The sequence below is a fragment of the Furipterus horrens genome, unplaced genomic scaffold (assembly GCF_987537825.1).
Source record: "Furipterus horrens unplaced genomic scaffold, mFurHor1.1.pri manual_scaffold_5, whole genome shotgun sequence".
Classification (NCBI taxonomy): domain Eukaryota; kingdom Metazoa; phylum Chordata; class Mammalia; order Chiroptera; family Furipteridae; genus Furipterus; species Furipterus horrens.
In genome coordinates this window covers 169,122,182-169,142,952 of record NW_028327175.1, presented here as the reverse complement: position 1 = coordinate 169,142,952, position 20,771 = coordinate 169,122,182, and the positions used below count along the sequence as shown (strand labels likewise).

The window sequence follows — 20,771 nt, the reverse complement described above, 5'->3', positions numbered from 1 at the left end:
GCCTGTCAAGATGAGGAGACAGAGAGGTATGATCCAAAAGAGGAAATGGATCAACGTTCCAGTGGGAGAACTAAGCGACGAGTAGATAGCCAATCTAACAGATGAGGAGATAGACAACCTAATAGATGCAGAATTCAAAACACTGGTGATAAAGATGCTCACAGGCTTGAGAGATATGCTTGAGTAGGGCAAATGCATAAAAGAAGAAGTGAAGGCTATGTTAAGTGAAACTAAGGAAAATCCACACAAAACCAATGGTGAAGGGAAGAAAACTGGGGTTCAAATGAATGATTTGGTACATATGGAAGAAAAAGACAGTCAACCAGTACAGAATGAGGAAACAAGAATTGAAAAAAATGAGGAGAGGCTTGGGAACCTCTGGGACAACTTTAAACGTGCTGACACCTGAATCATGGGGATGCCAAAGGAGAAGAAGAGCAAGGAATTGAAAACTTATGTGAAAAAATAATGGAGGAAAACTTCCCAGATTTTGTGAAGGAAATAGACGTACAAGTCCAGGAAGCACGGAGAGTCCTGGGCGAGCTGGGCTTAGAGGAAACCACACCAAGACACATCATGATTAAATTGCCAAAGGTGAAAGATAAATAGAGAATCCTAAAAGCAGCGAGAGACACAGAGAGTTGTCTACAAAGGGGTGCCTATAAGACTGTCAGCTGATTTCTCAAGACACTTTGCAGGCAAGAAGGGACTGGCATGCAGTATTCAATGTGATGAAAAGCAAGGACCTACAACCAAGATTACTCTATCCAGCAAAGCTATCATTTAGAATGGAAGGGCAGATTAAGTGCTTCCCTGACAAGGTAAAGCTATAAGAGTTATCATCACCAAGCCATTATTATATGAAATGTCAAAGGGACTTACTTAAGAAAAAAATCAAAATTATGAACACTAAAATGACAACAAACACAACTATCAACAACTGAATCTAAAAAATAAAAACAAAAATCCAACTAAGCAAACCAGAATAGGAACAGAATCATAGGTATGGGGATCATTTGGAGGGTTATCAGCTGGGAGAGGGAAGGGGGAGAAATGGGGAAATGGTGCATGGATTAAAAAGCATAATTGGTTGGTACAAAATAGACAAGGGGAAGTTAAGAATAATATAGGAAAGGGTGAAGCCAAAGAACTTATATGCACAACCCATGGACATGAACTAAGAGGGGGTGGGATTGCTGGAGGGAAGGCGGGTGCTGAGCAGAGGGTGTCAGATCATGTACACCTGGACTTTGGTATATGCTAACCAACCTGGCCCTGGATTTAGCAGTTCCCAAAAGATATGTTGATGAATTGAAACTTTCCCAGAGGAAATGCTAATGGATTTAGCCCGATATGCTAACTAAGCTGGTGTAAGAGGGGGAAAGCAATGAGATGTAAATGACCTATTGAATATGTTAGTAAACAAACTCCCCCTTACCGAAAGGTGTATAAAAAAAGGTGCCTGCAGAAGTGCCAATGGCGATTGCTACAGGTCCATGAGGAGGACCGGGAGCCACCTTTCTTCAGTTTCCCTTGCTCCTACGAGCCCACGAGGAGGACCGGGAGCTATCCCCACTCCCTCTTCCACCATTTCCCTTGCTCCTACAGGCCGTTGAGTCAGTCCAGGGAATTGCCTCCCCTTAACCCCCTTCCCACTTCCTTTGTTCCCTCAATAAATCCGTTATCTGTTCCCGCAGCAGTCTCTGGGCGATTTCTCAGAGCAGGGCTGCCCTGACAGAGGGGAGAAAAGTGGGGAAAAATTGGAACTACTGTAACAACATAATCAGTAAAATATACTTTAAAAAGTGTCACTTTCTTTTTTTCCTACTTGGAGAGGTAGGCACCCTGCTGTTTTCGTAGCTAGTAATAAGTTTGAGTAGCAAGTTAACTACCCTATTGTTCCTAGGACTTAGTAGCGTCTTAAGGGATCAGATGGCTGCTTGGACAGAGAACTTAACATTGCCCCTCCTTGCTGCTCTAGCGGGGAGTATTCACATGCAAATTGAATTGCTAAAAGTCACCTGGGGTGGAAAGAAATGCTACAAGCTTTGGGGGAATATGGAAGTTCTCAAGGTAGCCACTCCAGTGTCAATGAAGAAAGTAATCTCCTCCTCTACAGGTCCCATCAAATTTATCACGGGCTCCTGGTGCGACCCAGTCAAAAGGAGTCCCTGACCTCCCTATTCCTCATTAAAAGTCATGAGAGGAATTACCTGCTTTTCCTTCTTTAATTCTGGGCAGTCTGTCTTAAAGTGGCCTGGCTTTCTACGCTTGTAAAAGCCACTTACAGTTTTGGGGAAATATCTTTATCCTCCTCTTTTATCCTTCTGCTTGCTTTTCTGAGGATATTTAATATTATCACATCTTTTATTGGAAGGATACATCTGCTATTTAGGGGGAATGGGGAAGTTTTCAATGTCCTTGCATGTTCTAATTCCTTTCTTAATCTAGAGTGAGTTTCTGCCAGTGCTGTGGGTGTCATGGGCACAGCTACTGGTTGGGCACCTGTTAGGTGTCCCTGGCCTGATCCATCTGTACTGTCTGTCTGCGGTGCCTCTGTCTGGTTGGCCACCAGCTGGCCAGGACTATAAGATGGCCAGAGACAGGAGAGAGGGTCCCAGGCTTTATCTTCTTTTTCTTTTACAGAGAAGAGACCTGTGGATTTATTGATAGGTGATAACCAGCAGAGTTCTCTCTTCCTTAGTCACTCTTTTTCTTAGAAGCCGATGCCTGGTCACTCACATATAAGATCGGGGCTTGACAAACCAATATTCATCAGACCCAAATTGGGGTCAGACAACAGATTGCCCCTTAATGGGTTACTTTGGCCAAAGGAGACAACTATATTTTACCATTTTTGGTTTCTCCTTATTCTGGGCCTGGGAATCCTCCCCCCAACACTCTAACATTCTCCCTAATGGACTATTGGGTGTCTACAGGGCCTTCCTTAGGTTCACTTCTTTTAGTTTTCCTAGGTTTAGAATTTTTATTTCCCATGTGAGGCTCAGCTGCCTCCAACACTCCGGCTCAGTTGAAAACTACTCTGTCCAGCAGAGGTTTCACTACCACGGTAGAACAAATTTACCCAAGACACTGTATTTTGTCTGGGGGGAAAAGGAGGCAACTGTTCCCTCTAGTGGAGAAAGCACAAGACCTCCATTCCTCATTCTTTTTATTGAGAAGGTTATGCATGGGAGATACAAGGTCAAAATTCATAAATCATCAATAGCTTTTAGGTGCCTGGATTACAGTTGACAGTTACAGATTATAGATATCAATATAGAGGGCACAGTGACCAGTCTGTGTCAGAGTCTATTAAACATCCTGACACCACATGGCATTAGGTGCAAGATTTCATACATTCCTTGCTAGAGAGTGTGTATAGTTAACTAAGAAATAAGAAAAGCAGAGCAAGCTCCAAAGCATAATAAGCATTCTTTACATCCAATTCCCATGGAAACCCTCTGAGTGGCCTTCAGTCCTGTTTGCTGCACAGCCTTCCAGTGTCCTGTTGAGACTCAGAGGCTTTCCAGGGGGGCAGCCTGGCTCACAGCTGGGGCTACAAGTCCTGAAACCACAAGGAGCAGTTCCCCACACCAATCCTCAGTCGATTCCTGTGGCTGAATCTGGTTGTGCTCTCAACCCCCCCTTTACCAGAGATTTCTTGCACACAGCCTGAGATTCACTTTATCCAACTCCAGCCATTTCCCTCATGAAAGAATGAAACTGCAGATCAGGACTCTGCACTCACTTCATATCTTGAGTTACATCTCAGCCACACACACACACTCGTCCTCCAAGGATGCCCAACCACCAAGGCAGTAATTAAGTCCAGTTTTTGTACCTTGGCCCATGCATAAGGTTGCCTGGTTGCCGCAGTGCTCGCTTCCCACCTACCCCATGCCCCATATCGATCTATTGCTGTTCCGACAAGAAGTCTCATATTCATTTCTGGACACCGTGAGGCGTGTGGGTCTCAAGTCAAGCAGGCCACCCAAAAGCGTGTAGGACACATCTCCCTGTCTCAGCCCAGAGTCCCTACCCGCACACAGATGGAGGATCCCAGATAAACTCCCAAATTGTGAGAAACACTCACAATCATACACCAGGACACAGGACTTTGACAGCAAAGTGAAGCATTTATTCATGAGTCTGCATAAATGGATGCACTGCCAGAGGCAGGCACACCATTGTCAGAACAAAGAGGAGTATTTAAACTCTAATGCAAGATGCCCTCTCCTGTTTCTCCATTGGCTGGGTAATCCAGAGTTACATTCTAAGCATGAGGTGTCTAAAACTGATTGGTTCTACTGAGTCACCATGGTGGTCAGTTCTATAACAATGCCCTCTAGTTAGAGATGGTTACCATGGGAACAGAAAGTCCAGGAGATCGATGGCCTTGCTCCTGGGAAATGCTCAAGGGGGAGAAACCAGGTCCCAGCAGGGTGCTGGCAGCTATACCTCAGTTGCCTCTGACAATAGAGAACTTCGTGATCAGGTACATGGCTTTGTTTTAGCACAGGTGTTGGCTCAGGTCCTGTGAGACTAAAGGCCATCTTTATTTCATGGTTGCCTAAATCCAGTTCCATCTGGGGCATATAACCCTTGGGGAAGGTGGCAGCTAGTTCAGGAAGGGTGCTTAGTAATTTTCTGCTCTAAGTTTGAGAGACATTTTGTTCTTTTTCTACTTATCACACTTGTGAACTAGGGGAAAAAAGCTAAGGGCCACTTCAACAATTCTTCCAGGATAGCTCTTTTAATTTGGGAAAATTTTGTGTTTCTTTTTTTTCTTTTTAAGCCTCTTAACTTTTAAATACACATGAAAGTAAGAGAGAAGTCCATTATGAACTTGATGATTCCATCCCTCAACTTTAATATATAACAATACATTGCCAAACTTATTTCATCCACCCAACTAGGCCATCTATCTCCTCAACAAACCATACTCATTATTCTGAAGCGAATGCCAAATATGTTGTTTCACCCCAAAATACTATATAAAGTAAGTCCTCACTTAACATCAGCGATAGGGTCTGTGACTTTAAGTGAAACAATGTATAAGGAAACCATTTCTATCATAATCTAATTAATATAAGCAGAATGTAAGTTCCTATGGCATCTCATCAACATTATATTAAAACATTGAATGAAATGACATTATTTGACAACCTGCCGCATATCACTAAAATATAAGAAATCTTTTTATAAACTAGTTCTCTGTTATTGGATATTTAATATTTAGGTTGGTTCTACTTTTTCTTTTTTTCCCCAGTTATATTGAGATATAACTGACAACAAATCCCTTTTAATGTAACCAAAAGTTCATTTTAAACTACCTGAGAGCCCTGGATGGTGTGACTCAGTGGATTGAGTGGCAACCTATGAACCAAAACGTCGCTGGTTCAATTCCCAGTCTGGGCACATGCCTGGGTTGTGGGCCAGATCACCAATTGGGGGCATGCAAGAGGCAACCAATCACACACACCGATGTTTCTCTCCTTCTCTTTCTTCCTCCTTTCCCCTTGCTCTAAAAATAAATAAATAAAATATTTGAAATAACAAAATAAAATAAAGTTCCTGAGAAATGTAGACTGGTACAGCTACTATGAAAACCCTCTGGAGGTTTCTCAAAAAATTAGTAATAGAGTTGTGATATTGTTACAGAGAGGGGTCCCCAAAATTCCCCAAAGCCTGAGGTTGGGGGGTGGGGGGAAGGGGACAGCTTTCAAAATACCTTTGCATATCTATGGCTGGTAGCTAGTGTCTTAGTTATGCAAATGGCTTTGGTTATTCCAAGGCCCCAAGGAGATGAGAGGGGTTTTAACCATAGAATGTGAGGAAAGAGCATACAGGGTCTGCACAAGATTCTGTGAATGGTCAGAACTGGTTACTCTGCCCACTGCATCATAGGCTATGGTGAGGGATTTAAAGATAGGGTGACAGCCATTTTGGGGAGAGAGATCCATACGGTTTGCAAGGAGGTAGAAAGGGAGCACTATGCAGTTTTAGAAGGAAAGAGAGACCCACGCAGCTTTGAAAGGGAAGAGGAGAGAACAATGCATGATCCAGTGCAACATGGCACATGTTTCACTGAACTGTTATACAGAGGCTGATGACATTGTACCCCAGATCCTGAAGGAGACAGCTGACAGATAAGGGATGGGGAGCTACCTGGCTTGGTTTGGGTTTATAGCCTTTTGGAGAGAAAGGGAAATGCTGGGTCCTGTGGAAGAACAGGTCTCTGAGCTGAAGTGCTCACTGTCCCCTCCAGGTTGGAATACTGTAAATAAAAACCTGTTTTCCTCAACACTACTTGTTGGGTTTTATGCCAAGGTGCCACATGAAAGAACCCCCTTTCACGCTGTAACAATATGACCCTGCAATCCCTCCTCTGGGTATCTATCTGAAAAACTCGAAAACATGTATTCACAAAGATATATGCACCCGTTTGCTTATTGCAGCATTATTCACAATGGCCAAAATATGGAGACAACCAAAATGTCTTTTGATAGATGATTGGAACACCAGAGGGGAGCCAGGTCTTTGAGCACTAGCTCACCTGAGACTCTGGGCATGAGACACTTCCTGAAAAATAAACGCTCCCTTTCTTTGCTGCAAGCTCCTAATCTTGTCTTATTAGGCTTGGATGTGCTCTGGGAAATGGACCACTTTAGTCTGGTAACTTGGAGAGAGTGAAAGGTTTACTCACTTTGGTCAAAGAGAGAGGACAGGAGAGCAAGATCTCCCAAATGTGTCTTTTTCAAAAAACAAACTAGGGAGTTTTCATGCACCAAGCGGGTAGTGGAGGTGGAGTTCTGAAGAACTGAATGAGAAGTGTTGTTTCACAGATAACACTTTTTCTCCTCAGACTCCTGGACGTCATCAGCTGGTTGCAGCTAACTTGAAGACATTCTTTCCTCCTGCAAAACAAACTCATACAAGTAAATACTCCTCTAACCCTGAATTTTCTCCTCCTACTTGACAAAGACACCACCTCAGCAACTTATAACTCTATTGGTGAGAACAAAAGGAGTTAAGCAAAAAGAGCACTTAATGTGTGAACAAAGGCTTAATTAAGAATTAAATTATTAAATTCAAGCTGCCAATAATATGAGGAGCATTAAAATCACAAGGGGCTCAGATACATAAAAATATGGAAGCAAAGAGAGATTAACTTGTTTGAGGTCAAACTCTAAAAAGAGGAAAATGTCACATAAAGCAGGTGAAAGTAAGGTTTTTAATCGGGGCAGTCGATGGCCGAGGTGCAGGCGGAGGGAGTACCCATGTTTCTGACTTGATTTCAGCATAGATCATGCCTCCCCAACAAAAATGAAGAAGCATAGAAACAGACTTGATGGGCAGAGGAAATCATGGAAGGTCACTTTAGTGAGTCATGACTATAGAGGGGTCCTATGCTGCTGCTTGGAACTAGAGGTCTTGGTAGGTCGACCAGTCCATTTGAGCAGTACTAGGTGCTTTGAGGTAGTTGAGAAGAACATCTGAGGAGCTTAAGTGTTGAAACAGTTTGGAGACTAAGAGAGCAGAGCAAACCAAAATAAGATGGAACCTAAACTAATTTCTCTGGCTCTGTTGTTTCTCCCCCAGCAATCCAAAATTCAGATCAGCTCTTTTTGGTTTTTCTTTTTCTCAGTACCTTGAACTCACACCGGATGGCGACCTTCCCTGTGCCTCCTCTATCAAACTGCTTCCAAAAACATTTTTACCAGACCTTCACTTCCCTGCTTTACATTCTTTTCTCAACTCCAGTCGCTCTTGCCTCTCTGTTCCTACTTCATTATTTAGACCTCACTGGCAAAGGTCAACAAATCAGCCCCTAAATTGCCCAATTTTATAGTTAATCTTCCTCCTGAAGTCATCAAACTTTTTTTTCCTTGAAAATTCTCTTCAGATTCTTTATATTAAGCTTAGCTTCAATGGACAGCCACTGAGTCCTTTACACTTTTGAAAAATACATGATATGCCCTGGCCAGTGTGGCTCAGTTAGTTGGAGTATCATCCTGTAACCAAAGAGTTGCGAGTTCCATTCCCGGTCAGGGTACCAGGGTTGCAGGTTCAGTCCCCAGTGTGGGAGGGTATCCTCTGTACAGGTGCCTACAGGAGGCAACCAACCCATGCTTCTCTCTCACATCAGTGTTTCTCTCTCTCCCTTTGTAAAAGCTATGGGAAAAAAATGTCTTCGGGTAAGGATAAAGAAGTACATTGTATACCTCAAAATAGTAAGGCCTCCACCTGTGTATTGAGCGCCCCTGCAAATGCAGGCGCTGCTCTCAGAAAACTCACATCCAGTAAACCTCAAGTTCTAAACTCCCAATTATCACCTGCAAGGATAAGTGGGAACTTACTAGAGTGCCTAAGAGGAGCTTTCATGACCTGGTCACTACTTCCCTTTCAGCCTCATCTTCGAATCTCATGGACTCCTGCAAACTCTTAGCTCTCTAATCAAGCTAGGCTATTTCCAGGTACTAAGATATTGAATATTTTCTATCCTCTGGCCTATACATCTGCTTCAGATGCTGCAAAGAAGAGTTCAGGAGACTTTAGAAGAAAATACTTTAGTCAAAAGCAAGTTGATCAACCTGGCAATTTGATTTAAATGATTATCTGGTTAAAAAGAAAAAGGTAACAATAACAACAAGTGATTTTAAGAATTTGGTGCTCTGTAGTTTTGTTTTCCTTAACTTTCTCCCAGGTCCCACACCCTGAGAATTTTGATACTGTGTTCTCCCTTTTTGGATCCTGCGAGATTTTAATTCATTTTCCCCATTGTTTTTGTGATGTTAAAAGTAAACTTGACAAGAACAAAAAGAAAGCAAATAAGACAAAAAAATTGTTAAAAAGAAAAAAGTAAACTTTAATTCCCCCAAATCTGGTTTATTTTTAGGTTGCCTACTTCAAAAATGTAACATTTTCTTTCTATATAAACGTTTGAAACAGAATATTTCACTCATTCATTTATTCAGTAAATATTTCCGAGTGCCTACTGTGTTACACAGTTGTTCTAGGCAGAGATTAGCAATAATCTGTTGTATCCAAATTTTGGGTCATTTTTTCTTCGTTTTTTATTTTTACAAAGACGTTGCATTTGACTCTAGGTGGTACTCTTTTCTCTCTCTCGATGTATGTGCTCAAAGGGAAATTATTAGGCATTTTCACTTTCTTCTAACCCTACCCTATGATGAAATACTATTTATTCATGAGAAGTTCATCTCTGTCTAATTGCATGCAATGTGCAGTAATATTCCACAGTTATTCAGCCAAGAATGAGGATGCCTGGGAGGCTTAGCCACAAGGCACCAGCCTAGTAGGGGTAAAATAAGAACAGGTAGCAGGGCCTTATGGCAGCCCCCAAACCAGCCCTGGAAGTCAACATCTGGATTTGTAGAAGATAAATAATTTTACTTTATTACAGCCATAGCTAATCCTAACTAACGCAATATACTACCTGAGAACTTGGCTTAAAGATCCTTTTAAAATTCTGAAGGTCAACAAATCAAGAAATGACGTTTAAGAACTCACAAATGATTCATATACATAAACAGAATAGTTACTCCAAGGGTAAACATGTCTGACAGAGCTATTTAACATCCCTATTAAAGTACTAAACCCACACTCCATAAATTTGATGAATTTGGCAAACTGATGATCCAGCAAATTGGCTTAGAGCGCATTGAGTTTTGTTGAGATAATTTTATACAAATTTTAGCCATTTGCTTGTCTCATCCTCCCACATCACAGCACTTAGTTCACTAAAGTGTAACAGTAGTAAAAAGAATAACGAACATTTATTGAAATTTTCCTTCATGCCACTTCTAAACTAACCACTTTTAAAAAATCAGCATTCCATAGGCCAAAAGCCTGCATAGAACCTAATCATCATCATCATAATCAACCATCATTATTATAATTTGAAGATTTTTAGTCAGGACAAGCACACACTGGTTTCATCTCCCACTACCAGAATAATCTGTACCTCCTCTTCCTTCATTTGTTAATTTAATGCCCTGAGGACATTTCTTCTGTAACCTCTGAGTGCAGGATCTCATACTTTGGAGTCAAAGTGGTCAGTGTATTAAAACATTAAGTTATGGTCCTGGCTGGGCAGCTCAGTTTGTTAGAGTGTCGTCCCCATATCCCAGGGTTGCGGGTTCGATCCTCCATGAGGGCACATATAGGAATCAACCAACAAATGCATTAATAAGTGGAACAGCAAGCTGTTAAATCCTATTGATTTGTTTGTCATCAGAACTACATTGTGCCCAATCTAAAGCCTGGATTGCATTTGTGTTGTTCGCCGTTGTTATCTCCAGAGCCTAGCAGTGCACCTGATACTAAACAGGTCCTCAGAAATATGTTTTTAGTATTTGAATGAATGACATACCTTTCTTCCATTTCCATTATTATAGTTTATCAACCCTTCACCTTCCCTGCTTCCAATTTTACCTCCATCCAATATACACCAGGTATTTTCATTCCACTGATAAAACAAAAACCTCTTCACTGACTCATCTTGGCTAAGAGTCAAATCAAAACTCCTCAGTTTGACAATTAATGATCTGGACACTGATACCTGCCTTTTCAGCCTCACCTTTCTTCACTTAATTTCACATTGTTCCTTCTTGCAACAATAAATAGTTCCTAATTCTCTGGACACACAATGCTATCCATAATTCCATAAATTTGCTTACATCACTCCCCATTTTCATGTTCCTGGGAAAGTGTGGTTTGGGGTTTTTATTTTTTTTTTTTTTTTTGGTTTTTTCGTTTGTTTGTTTTTCCTGTGTTGGCACATACCCATCATCAGAACTCCCTTAGTGGGACTATTATCTTTGTACCTCATGATACCCAATTGTGTTTGTGTTGGTGATGGTAGAGTTTAAAATATTTTTCCCACATAGATAACCAACCATCTGGAAAAAATTTAATGAATATTTCACTCTTCTTAATTTGAAATGTTAGTTTTATCATAGAATAAATGTTTGGGTGTATATGTCAGATCTATCTCTAGAGCATCATCTTCCCTTTGGCTTAGTGTGTCATAATACCTTGTAGGCCATCCTTATGGGGAAAAACAGTATCTTATTTTTGCTTTATTTTGCATATCCCAAATTGCCTTAACGTTGATCATCTTTTCATGTTTTTTTGGCCATTCATGTTTTCTCTTTTAAGGATGTCCAATTCATATCCTTTACTTTTCTATTATACATGTTGAAGAATTACTTCTTCCAGGTGTTTCAATTTTATGGTGCCTTTCATAAGAATGAAGTTTTAGATTTAGATGCAGTTAAACGTTCAGTCTTTCTATCTATGGCTTTTAACTTTAATAGCTCGCTCAGAAGTTTATTTCCCCTTTCTCAAACGTTGTAAAACTCCTCTCCATATTTTCTTCATTAGTTTCAATTAATCCATCTAGAGGGGAGGGAGATAAAGAGTATAATGCCTTGAGAGATTTCTCTGCCAGCCCGGAGGGAACGGCAATACAGCATACCTGGGGGATAAAAGAATTTAGCCGCCCCTGTCACATGTGGAGAGGCAGAGTTAGGAAGTAAATTAAAGCACAGACGGGTTAGGTAACTCGTCTGAGTTTTCGCAAAAATAAAATTAGTGGCGGAGCCAGGGCTTAACCCCAGGAAATCTACTCCACAGTCCCCGTTCCTAACTGCTATGCCCTATGGTCCACACATCTGATGAAAAGGAAGAGCATTATTTCTCACAGAGCCAGCCAAGCTGAAGTTCAAAAATTGCACTCGTGGTTATCAGAGTTGTACGTAAAACAGCACCTATTTCCACACCTTCACTTAAACGCGGGAAAGTAACCCTGCAGATGATATCCAGCCCACCCGGCAGGATCCAGCAGGAATCGCTCTCAAAGTTGCAGAAACCTCAGAATCTTTTCACGCCGGAGAGGGAGGACGAGAAGTAGAGAGAAGGGTCGAGGAAGGAGGGAGGAGCGCTCGCGGAAGCCCCGCCCCCCACCGCGCCTCCTCCTCCTCCTAAGGAATCGGTACCCTGCCGGGCATTCTCGAGTTTGTTCTGCAGCGATGGGGATGGCAGCGGACCATGAGTCATACTTCCAGAGGGGCAGCCTGTTCTGGTTCACCGTCATCACCCTCTCCTTTGGCTATTACACGGTAAAAGCAGCGAGGGTCGCAAGTGCCCCACTCAACTCAGGATCCGGGCCTACAAGGAGGAATGGTCGCGCAGGCGCAATCCCGCACCCGCGCGCTGGGAGCTGAGGGAGAGACTAGATCCCGAGAAAAGACGCAGGCGCTCTTGTCTGCCGGCGCCTTTAGCCGGCGCTGGAGGCCCTGAGAAACCGGCTATTCAGGCTTTGCCTGTGTGGGAACGGGAGCAGGTACGGCTCTCCACCCTACAGCTCAGTGTCTACATTTTTCAAAATGGTGTTGACGAAGTCCGAGGCCGGCAAGGCTGCCACCGCCTACTTCCGTGCAGCCAGGCCCTTGCCCTCGCTGGTCACCGTCCTCGGGCTAGGATATTTCGCGGTGAGATGCCGGACGGGGCGAGGCATCTGTTTGGGGGCCCGCCAGGAGGGGCTCCTTGGCAGCAATATCTTGGGCTCGCGCCGGTGGCGGTTGCCAAGGTTATTTCAATAAGCGGAAGTTCAATAGGCTTATATCCCAGTTTCTGCTTTAGAATGTCCCTGCCTTAGCGTTCTCTCCGCTCCAGAGTTACTGCGATTGACCCCAGTCTCAGAACTCGTGAGGAAGGCAGGTTTACAGACTGCCGTAGGCCTGCAGAGGCAGCGTAGGGCTTCCGAAGCAGAATGTCTGAGGTAGTTGAAATTGCTTAGGGAACAGAGATAAGCCTAAAGGATGGATAGGACTTAGTTGGTAAGAAAGAATAGAGAGGATATAAATGTTTTGGCACGGGTGTGGGTCCAAGAAGGCAGGTGATCTCTACTGAGAGGAGGAATGACTTTTGTCTGGCTGACGGAGTTCGTTTAAAAGATAACAGGCAAAACTTCTGGAAAAGTCGGTTGGGGACTGAGTTGGTATAATTTTGAATGAAGGCAAAACTATTTGGATATTTCCCGGTAGATCCTGGAGACTGGGGATTAGAAGTGTGTTTGTTTGTCCACGGTGTTCTTCGTTGTGAAATCTACGGCCTTTGTCCTGATTTCCCCATATGTAAAATAGAGGTGTTTAACTGAAAAATTTCAAAGGTGCATTTATATTCTATGATTCTGCATTTCTGTCTAGTTAGAACATAGATGTAGGAAAGCTTTGAATACCTCAAATTGGGATATTGTGGAGCTGGTAGGTGGTGCTCATTTCATTCCCCTTAGTTTGGGAGGATGGAGTGATGTTTTATGCTTTATTTAAATTTTAGGTGTGTAACACCATGATGGTAGAGGTAGTACTGCTCTTGGCTGAAATATGAATTGGGCCATAAATTTTGGACCTCTTGGGACTTAATTATTCTCAAAAGCCTAACTGACAGAGGGAAAGTTGATAAGATCACAAAAACCTTATGTGATTAACTGGTTGCTACTAGCACTTCACAAACCTGATCTTAATTATTTTCGAATTCTGTGCAGTGAATCAGTCACAGTTGTAGAGGTAGAAAAACTGAAAGAAGAAATAGGGATTCTAAATTAAATGGGGGTTTGACTTAGGCCATAGTTTGTGCAGTAAAGAAGCTAGTCAGGACACAAAAGCTCTTAAAATTTGTTAATAACCTGTATAAAATAATGTTTGGGTGGATTTCATCAAGAATAGAAGTGATCCAACCTAAGCACTAAGTCCAATAACCACATAGTTTCCTCAGCATAAATCTCCCACTAGAATATTTTGTAGAAAACGGAAGTCAAGAGTGGAACTCCAGATGACTTAGTTCAGAGGGTTTTGTGTTTTTGTTTTTGTTTTTTTGTCCTTGCAGGATTATTTCATAGCCTCTAAAATATATGATTTAAGTGACCGCATAGGTGTTCTGTGCCTTTGGTTCTCTTTCAGTGGGTTGTCTTCTGGCCTCAAAGTATTCCTTATCAGAGCCTAGGGCCCCTGGGCCCCTTCACTCAGTACTTGGTGGACCACCATCACACCCTCCTACACAATGGGTAAGGAGACCTGCAGAAATGGGAAGGGGACACTGCAGTTCCAGTCTCACTGTAGACCTGGGAGGGCTGCAGTTGCCTTTAGATATCTAAGAGTGGTGCTAGTTCACACTAAAGCACCTTCCTTTTTGAGGTTTCTGTGTTAGATTTCGTCAGCAGATAACCATCACCTTAAAGTAGGCTGACTTTTGTTTCAGGTATTGGCTTGCCTGGCTGATTCACGTGGGAGAGTCCTTGTATGCCATGGTATTGTGCAAGTAAGTGTTTTTATATTTATTTTTTTTAAGATTTTATTTATTTTTAGAGAGAGGAGAAGTGGGGGAGAAAGACAGGGAGAGAAACATCACTGTGTGGTTGTCTCTCACATGCCCCCAACTGGAGACCTGGACTGCAACCTAGGCATGTCTCCTGACTGGGAATGAACCTGTGACCCTGGGTTTACAGGCCAACGCTCAATCCACTGAGCCACACCAGCCAGGACATGTTTTTAATAGGTATTTGTCACTTTTCTCTTGGTACCTAATGTAAGTTGAGAATAACCATATTTAAATAATTCATGTACTTGTAGGCAGAGAGCATTCTCAGGGTAGAGTTAAATCCCCATGCCTAATACTGAGCCTAGCTCAGAGAGATTACTCAATAAATATTTAATGAATGAATTCATTTCATTTGTGTTAGCTAATCAGTTATTTAGTTACTTAATTTAGATGACTTTCTTTTTTTTTTTTTTTTTAAGTTCTCTGTATTATCCCCAACAAGAACAGAAGATTAGGAGGCTGCCTTCTAGTTTGAAAAAGTATAGTAACTGACTGGAGCTGATGATTCTCAATCCTAGTTTCACAACTGAGTCATCTGAGGAACTTTTTCAAAATACACACACCTGTTTTCCAGACTCACAAAATCCCAACTGGTCGACCTTGCTTCTGACATAGGAATATGTTATTTTTACAAACTCCACAGATAACCCTAGGATGCAATGCAAGTTAAAAGCTGCCTGACTAAACGCCACTCAACAGATGCTAGTGTAGGTTAGTACTATGTGAGAGTACTAGAAAAGTTTCACTTTACATTTGTACTTTATGTAGCATATACATAAGGTATGATGTAATGAAAGAGATGGTTATAGTGATGCTTGGCAGTTGATATTTTTCTGGTCAAGATTAACTATTACCTCCATTGTTGCTATATTACTTCTAAAAGTGGAAAGTATGATACTTTATTAATACTGTGTTTTAATAATTAATTAATTAATATTTATTGGATACACACTATGCCAGATACTGCTAAGTGCTTTAAATAGATTTTGGTACTCTTATCTTCTGGTTGATTAAACAAGCTAGAATTTTCAGGAGAGGAACAGAAATGAGCTTTATTCTTTCTCACCCCTCTCCAAATACTCTTACCCTCTAGATTGTTGTGTCTTCCACCCTTGCCCTGGATGAAATCTGAAGCAGTTTCACAGGTTTTCCTTGTGATATTTTCCAGTCTAGTCCAATTGATTTATTAAAACTGTAAATTTTTATCTATTCAGAATGTCTGCTCTCATCAAGCTGGGCTCAGGAGCCTGCTGTGGGGAAGACAGTGGATTTGATGTCTCCTCTTCCACCTTTATTTCCTATTCCTAGCAGCTGCTTGTGGCCCCTTGAGGTGGTGGGAGCAGTTAGAAGCAACAGGGCACAGTCTGCCTTGTGATTGGCAGCTGGGTGCTGTGGATGTTGCATACCTAGTGTTGGCTCTTCTTTTAGAGGGGCCCTGTAGATTTTTGGGAAACCACCCATCACTTGGAACCTCCCTTGTGCCTGATGGTTGGTTCAGACCTGTCTTCCAGCATGCCACTTACAGTTTCTCCTCAGGACCTATGATTGGGGAAAAGTTCCCTGTTATTGAGATGTCTTCTGCCATTCATTTAGGCCTCTGGGCCTGGGTTCCTTTTAAGACCACCCTTTCACAAGGTCTGTATGGCTCACAGTAACTGTTTCTTAATCCCAACAGTGGGCTAAATCTGCAATGTGCGCTGTTCCCAGTGCAGCCTTGTAACCAGCTGGCAAGCCAATCTTTCAACTTTGAATCAGATGTTAATCCCTTCCCCCAAATTCCAGGGGACTCTTGTACTGCCCTCCAAGTGGTTCTGTTGAAGTTGTTCTATGGGGTTCACTTGTGATAGGAAATGCCACAGCACTAGTACCTCTTTCCAATGACCTCCTCAGCCTCTCAGTGAAATCCTAGCTTGGACATGTGTGGTTCAGCCCCTCAACTTATATTGTTAAAGTACTTGACACCTATTTTGTTCTTGGTTTAGAACCTCTAATGAAAATCAAAAGATTCATTAACATCCTCCTATCCAGTTCTTAAAGGGCAGAGGAAGAACAAACATGGAGAAGTTCAGTCACTATTATTGTGTTCTTGAAATCATTTCTTTATGGTTCAACATGTTGCAATGCATCTTTCTTCATCACTATAAAACAGAATAAATATTCCTTTTAGATTATGAATGAATGAATGAATGAATTTAAGTGAATGACTCAATATGCAAAGACATATTATACATCTGTAGCATTCCACATCCCACTGTCCAGCAATAGAAAGGAATTGGTGAGTTCCTTTTAACCAGAGTTAAGATTGGACTATATGTTTGACTTATAGCCACCATAATATATATATATTTAAACTCTTCCATAACTTTTCTCCTTGTCATATATGCCTATTTTTCCATGTCTATACCGATATGTTGGTCTCATTCATTTTGTTAGTGCATAGTGTTCTATATATGGACGTACCTTACCCCTTTGTGATGTACTCTTAAGTCTAGTTTTTTACTGTTATAAGTAATGCTGTATAAGCAGTTGTATTTCTTCTTTCAATTCTGTGTGTCTTTTATTTCTGATTCTTTTCATATTGCACTGCCTAGTACTTCCAATACAGTAGTGTGTAGAGTTGTGTAGATCTTCTCTATCAGATCTCTGCCGAGATCTTAGATTCAAAATGGATTTTGAAGTTTATCCGATGCTTCTTCTTCATTTATTATCATGATTTTTCTCCTATAATTTGTTATTGTGGAAAATTATGCTTGACCCTTAAAGAACATGGGTTTGGTTTTGTTCTTTTCCGATAAATATAGTCAGCCCTCCATATCCATGGGTTTCACATCTGTGAAACCAATTGTTGATTGGAAATCCACATACATGGAGATCTGGGTGCTTGCATTGTTCTACACCACTTTATACGAGGGGCTTGAGCATCCTCTGGTTTCTCTATCTCTGAGGGGTCCTGACACCAATCTCCTGCAAATATCAAGGGCCAACTGTGGTTAAATTTTGCAGGAGTCAGAAGTTATACACAGATTTTCAACTATGTGGAGAGGTCAGTTTCCTTAGCCCCTACATTGTTCAATGGTCAACTGTGTATCATTTTTACATATATTGTATTTAAATTTTGTTTTAAATTTAAAGGCATTCATGTGAGACTTATTTATATAGCCATTCACTGCAATTGGTTCATTTTCTTTTGAGCTTTGTTATAAGCAGTTTAGTTACAGGTGTTTATTATTACTATATGCCAAGTCCTTTATTAAGTACTTTGTGTTCGTTATCTCATAAATTATCTCAAACTGATTAAATAAATGCCATTATTCCTATATTTTAGACAAGGAAACTGATTCAGAGAGATTGAGTGACTCACCCAAGGTCACAGCTGATAGCTGGCCAAGCTAAGATTCACATCTGTCCTATTTTCAAAACACTTGCTCTGAAGCCATACCAGTGCTGCTTAATTAACCCTATCCACTCATGAAAATCATGTGAGAAACAGTTTTATAATATAGTGCTCTAGGCAGTAGCCAGATTGTTTCTCTGGGAAGAGCGTACCATCGTAAATGCACAAGAAAGTGAAAATAAATAAACAAACAATTTGAGTTAAGAAGTTGGAGGAGATGGCAAAATAAACCCAATGAAAGCAGTTAGAAGGAGTACATTATTTTTTTAAAAATAGAAGACAATAACTTCTATGAAACCATAACATTAAAATTTTGGTGGTTAAATTTTTCTTTTCTTTTTCTAGGTCTAAAGGCATCACGAGTGCTCGAGCTCAACTACTCTGGTTTCTACAGACCTTCCTCTTTGGGATAGCCTCCCTTTCCATCTTGATTGCTTACAAACCAAAACACCCAAAAAAACCTTAAAGACCATATTCAGAAGCTTTCTCTACACTTGGACATCCAACCTCTCACCATTTTTGGGGGGTGCTTTGTTTACTCCATCTTTCTATTTTCTAGAAAGTTAAGACCCTCTAGTTATTCATTATCTCATATGCTCTGGTTGAACTTGAGTAGATAATAGGAAAAGATTTTAGCTGTCCTGTTCTGCAGACTAACCTATTTGGCAGAGGGCTTCCAGCTACCTTCCTGAAGTCCTTGGCTGTGTTGGTGCTCTCTCCCTATCATCTGGTTTAAGCCATGTACTGAATTTGCTTCTTGGTGTACCTTTGCTCCCATCTCTTGACTAAAACACCTTACAACTATCTTAGCTCTCCTTTCCCAAAATTTTTCTACCTTTCTGGACCAAGATGGACTAACATGTCCAAAATACATCAATTCCGCATGCATTTGTTAGCACCAGTGAGGCAAGATCTTATCCTCTCAAACTTTCATTTCTCATACCACCAAGAAAGATAAGGAAGATAAGCAAGTGCCTGGAAAGAGGCAGGCTGAGCAGATACATAAAAAGGATGACTGACACCCAAGAGGAGAGAACTGGAGAATACCTTCCTTGATTCTGCCAGCCAGAGTGATTCTTCCCTCCACATGGCCCCTTGGACACAGTGCAGGGTCTGATGGCTACTGCTAGATTATTCCTTAAGTCAGGACCACATCTTCGATAGCTTTATTTTACCTTTAGCACCTGCCCCATTGCCTTGCACACAGGTGTTGTATCAGTGTTTATTGAACAAAGGAGGGAAACTTTGATTTTACTGTCTAGTATCATTCCAATTTTTATGTGAAAACTGCAGGACCCATTTAGTGTAACCTTATCTCAAAGAAAAGCACAGGACTATCTTTGACTGGTAGTACCATCTTTCTATGGGTCCCCCAATGAGAAACCTGTTTCTTTTTCACACTTTCCTATTCTTGGTCCCTTTCTCCAGACTGTAGGTGTCTCCCTTCAGCTTTGGCTTATTCCAACACACACACATCCCTATTGTAGAGATTCTAGTCCATGGGTGACCCAGCTGGTTACTACCTCTTCCTCCCATTCATCTTGTTATACCTCATTACTGCTGACTGGTCAAGGCAGGAGGGTTATTGATTCTGTTCCCTAACCCCAGTAAATGACTGTCGCCAATAGGAGCCATGAGGGCCCTCCTGCTTGGCCTTATTTTCCTTGCATAATACGGTAGGGCAGCAATTTTCAACTTTTTTTCATCTCATGACACAGCAAAAAATAAATTTTTTGCTGATCTACAAAAAAATAGATGTAATTTTGAATCATTCATAGTGGACAGCTATTGTGTTGGCTGTTCTTATTTCTTTATTTGACAATCTAAGAGAAAAGAGGACAGTACCCCTGATTAAATAGTCAGGTATTTCATGTTTTAAAAATTCTTGCTGCAGCCCTGGTTGGGTGCCTTGGTTGGAACATCATCCCATTCACCAAAGGGTTGTGGGTTCAGTCCCTGACCAGGGTGTGTACAGGAGGCAACTGATCGATGTTTCTCTCTCCTCTCCCACTTCCTCTCTCTCTAGAAATCAATGAACCTATCCTTGGGTGAGGATTAAATTTTTTTTTAAATTATTGATGGACACCAGCATGCTGTAGCACACCTTTTGAAAATTTCTGCAGTAGGGCATGCTATGTGTTTTAAGCAAACATTTATGAGAAACAGCTCTCTTTCCCCTCTCCCAAAATAAGGCCTCATGTAGAACCACAACCCTGAAAGACTATAAACAATGAACTCTTTCTGATTGAGATCAGTTTCTACAAATCTGTCTTTCCCCTCTGTTTCTCTTCTGATTAGGGGTTGCTTTTTGGTAAGGTAAAATATTTTAGGGTTAAACATAGTGGAAATCCAACTCGGATTTTTTTGAAAGCATGGTTTTCTCCAAGGGAAATAATGATAATAGTATTAATGGTGCCAGGAACAATATGGCAGATTATTGAATTTGAATAAAATGCTGTGAATTGTCTTCAGTAAAATACTGGATTTGTATGTCAGTTTTGATAAATTGTCACACATTTGATTCTACCTTTTCTCAAATAGACTTTGTTATAGAACTGTTTTATCCAGTTCAGAAATTACGGAATTTTCACGGATAAAGTGTTTGCAGTGTGTGTGCTCCTTGTTACGTTTTTTTTTTGTTGTTGTTGTTGTTTCCACATAGTAAATACAGACTTTGTTTTAAAATATGGAACACCCTGATCCTAAGGCCGTGTGGGCCAGGGACAGGCTGCCGGCCTCATGGGCACAGTGCCTGGCCTCATCCCCTCTGTGGCTGCATTGTAACTGCCAGAAAGGACAAGAGTCTGAAGGTGAAGCCCTTTACACCTGTGAGGGGCCTGTGGCCTTGCTCCCTGCCTGCACCCAATAATGGTCCCTGTGCACGGCCAGCAGGTCAGGCTCTGGACAGGGGTCCCCCACCCTGGGAGCTGGCCCTTCAGGGACACCCCTTGCACTGTCTCACTCCGGC

The 20,771-nt window shown here is 41.5% G+C and overlaps 1 protein-coding gene across 4 annotated transcripts; it reads left to right on the top strand.

Annotated features, from left to right (window-relative positions):
• The first annotated feature begins 12,019 nt into the window (after nt 1-12,019).
• Nucleotides 12,020-20,415, top strand: TMEM254 (transmembrane protein 254). 4 transcript variants are annotated; one of them, XM_090278294.1, is made up of 4 exons: nt 12,020-12,149; nt 13,992-14,095; nt 14,290-14,349; nt 18,149-20,415. In XM_090278294.1, exons 1-4 carry the CDS (start codon nt 12,060-12,062, stop codon nt 18,267-18,269), a joined length of 375 nt encoding a protein of 124 aa, XP_090134420.1. In that variant the 5' UTR covers nt 12,020-12,059; the 3' UTR covers nt 18,270-20,415. The 4 variants fall into 4 exon arrangements, with proteins under 4 accessions (XP_090134420.1, XP_090134421.1, XP_090134419.1 ...); XM_090278293.1 differs by lacking the exon at nt 12,020-12,149 and adding an exon at nt 12,382-12,521; XM_090278295.1 differs by lacking the exon at nt 18,149-20,415 and having other exon boundaries at nt 14,290-14,353.
• The last annotated feature ends 356 nt before the right edge of the window (nt 20,416-20,771 follow it).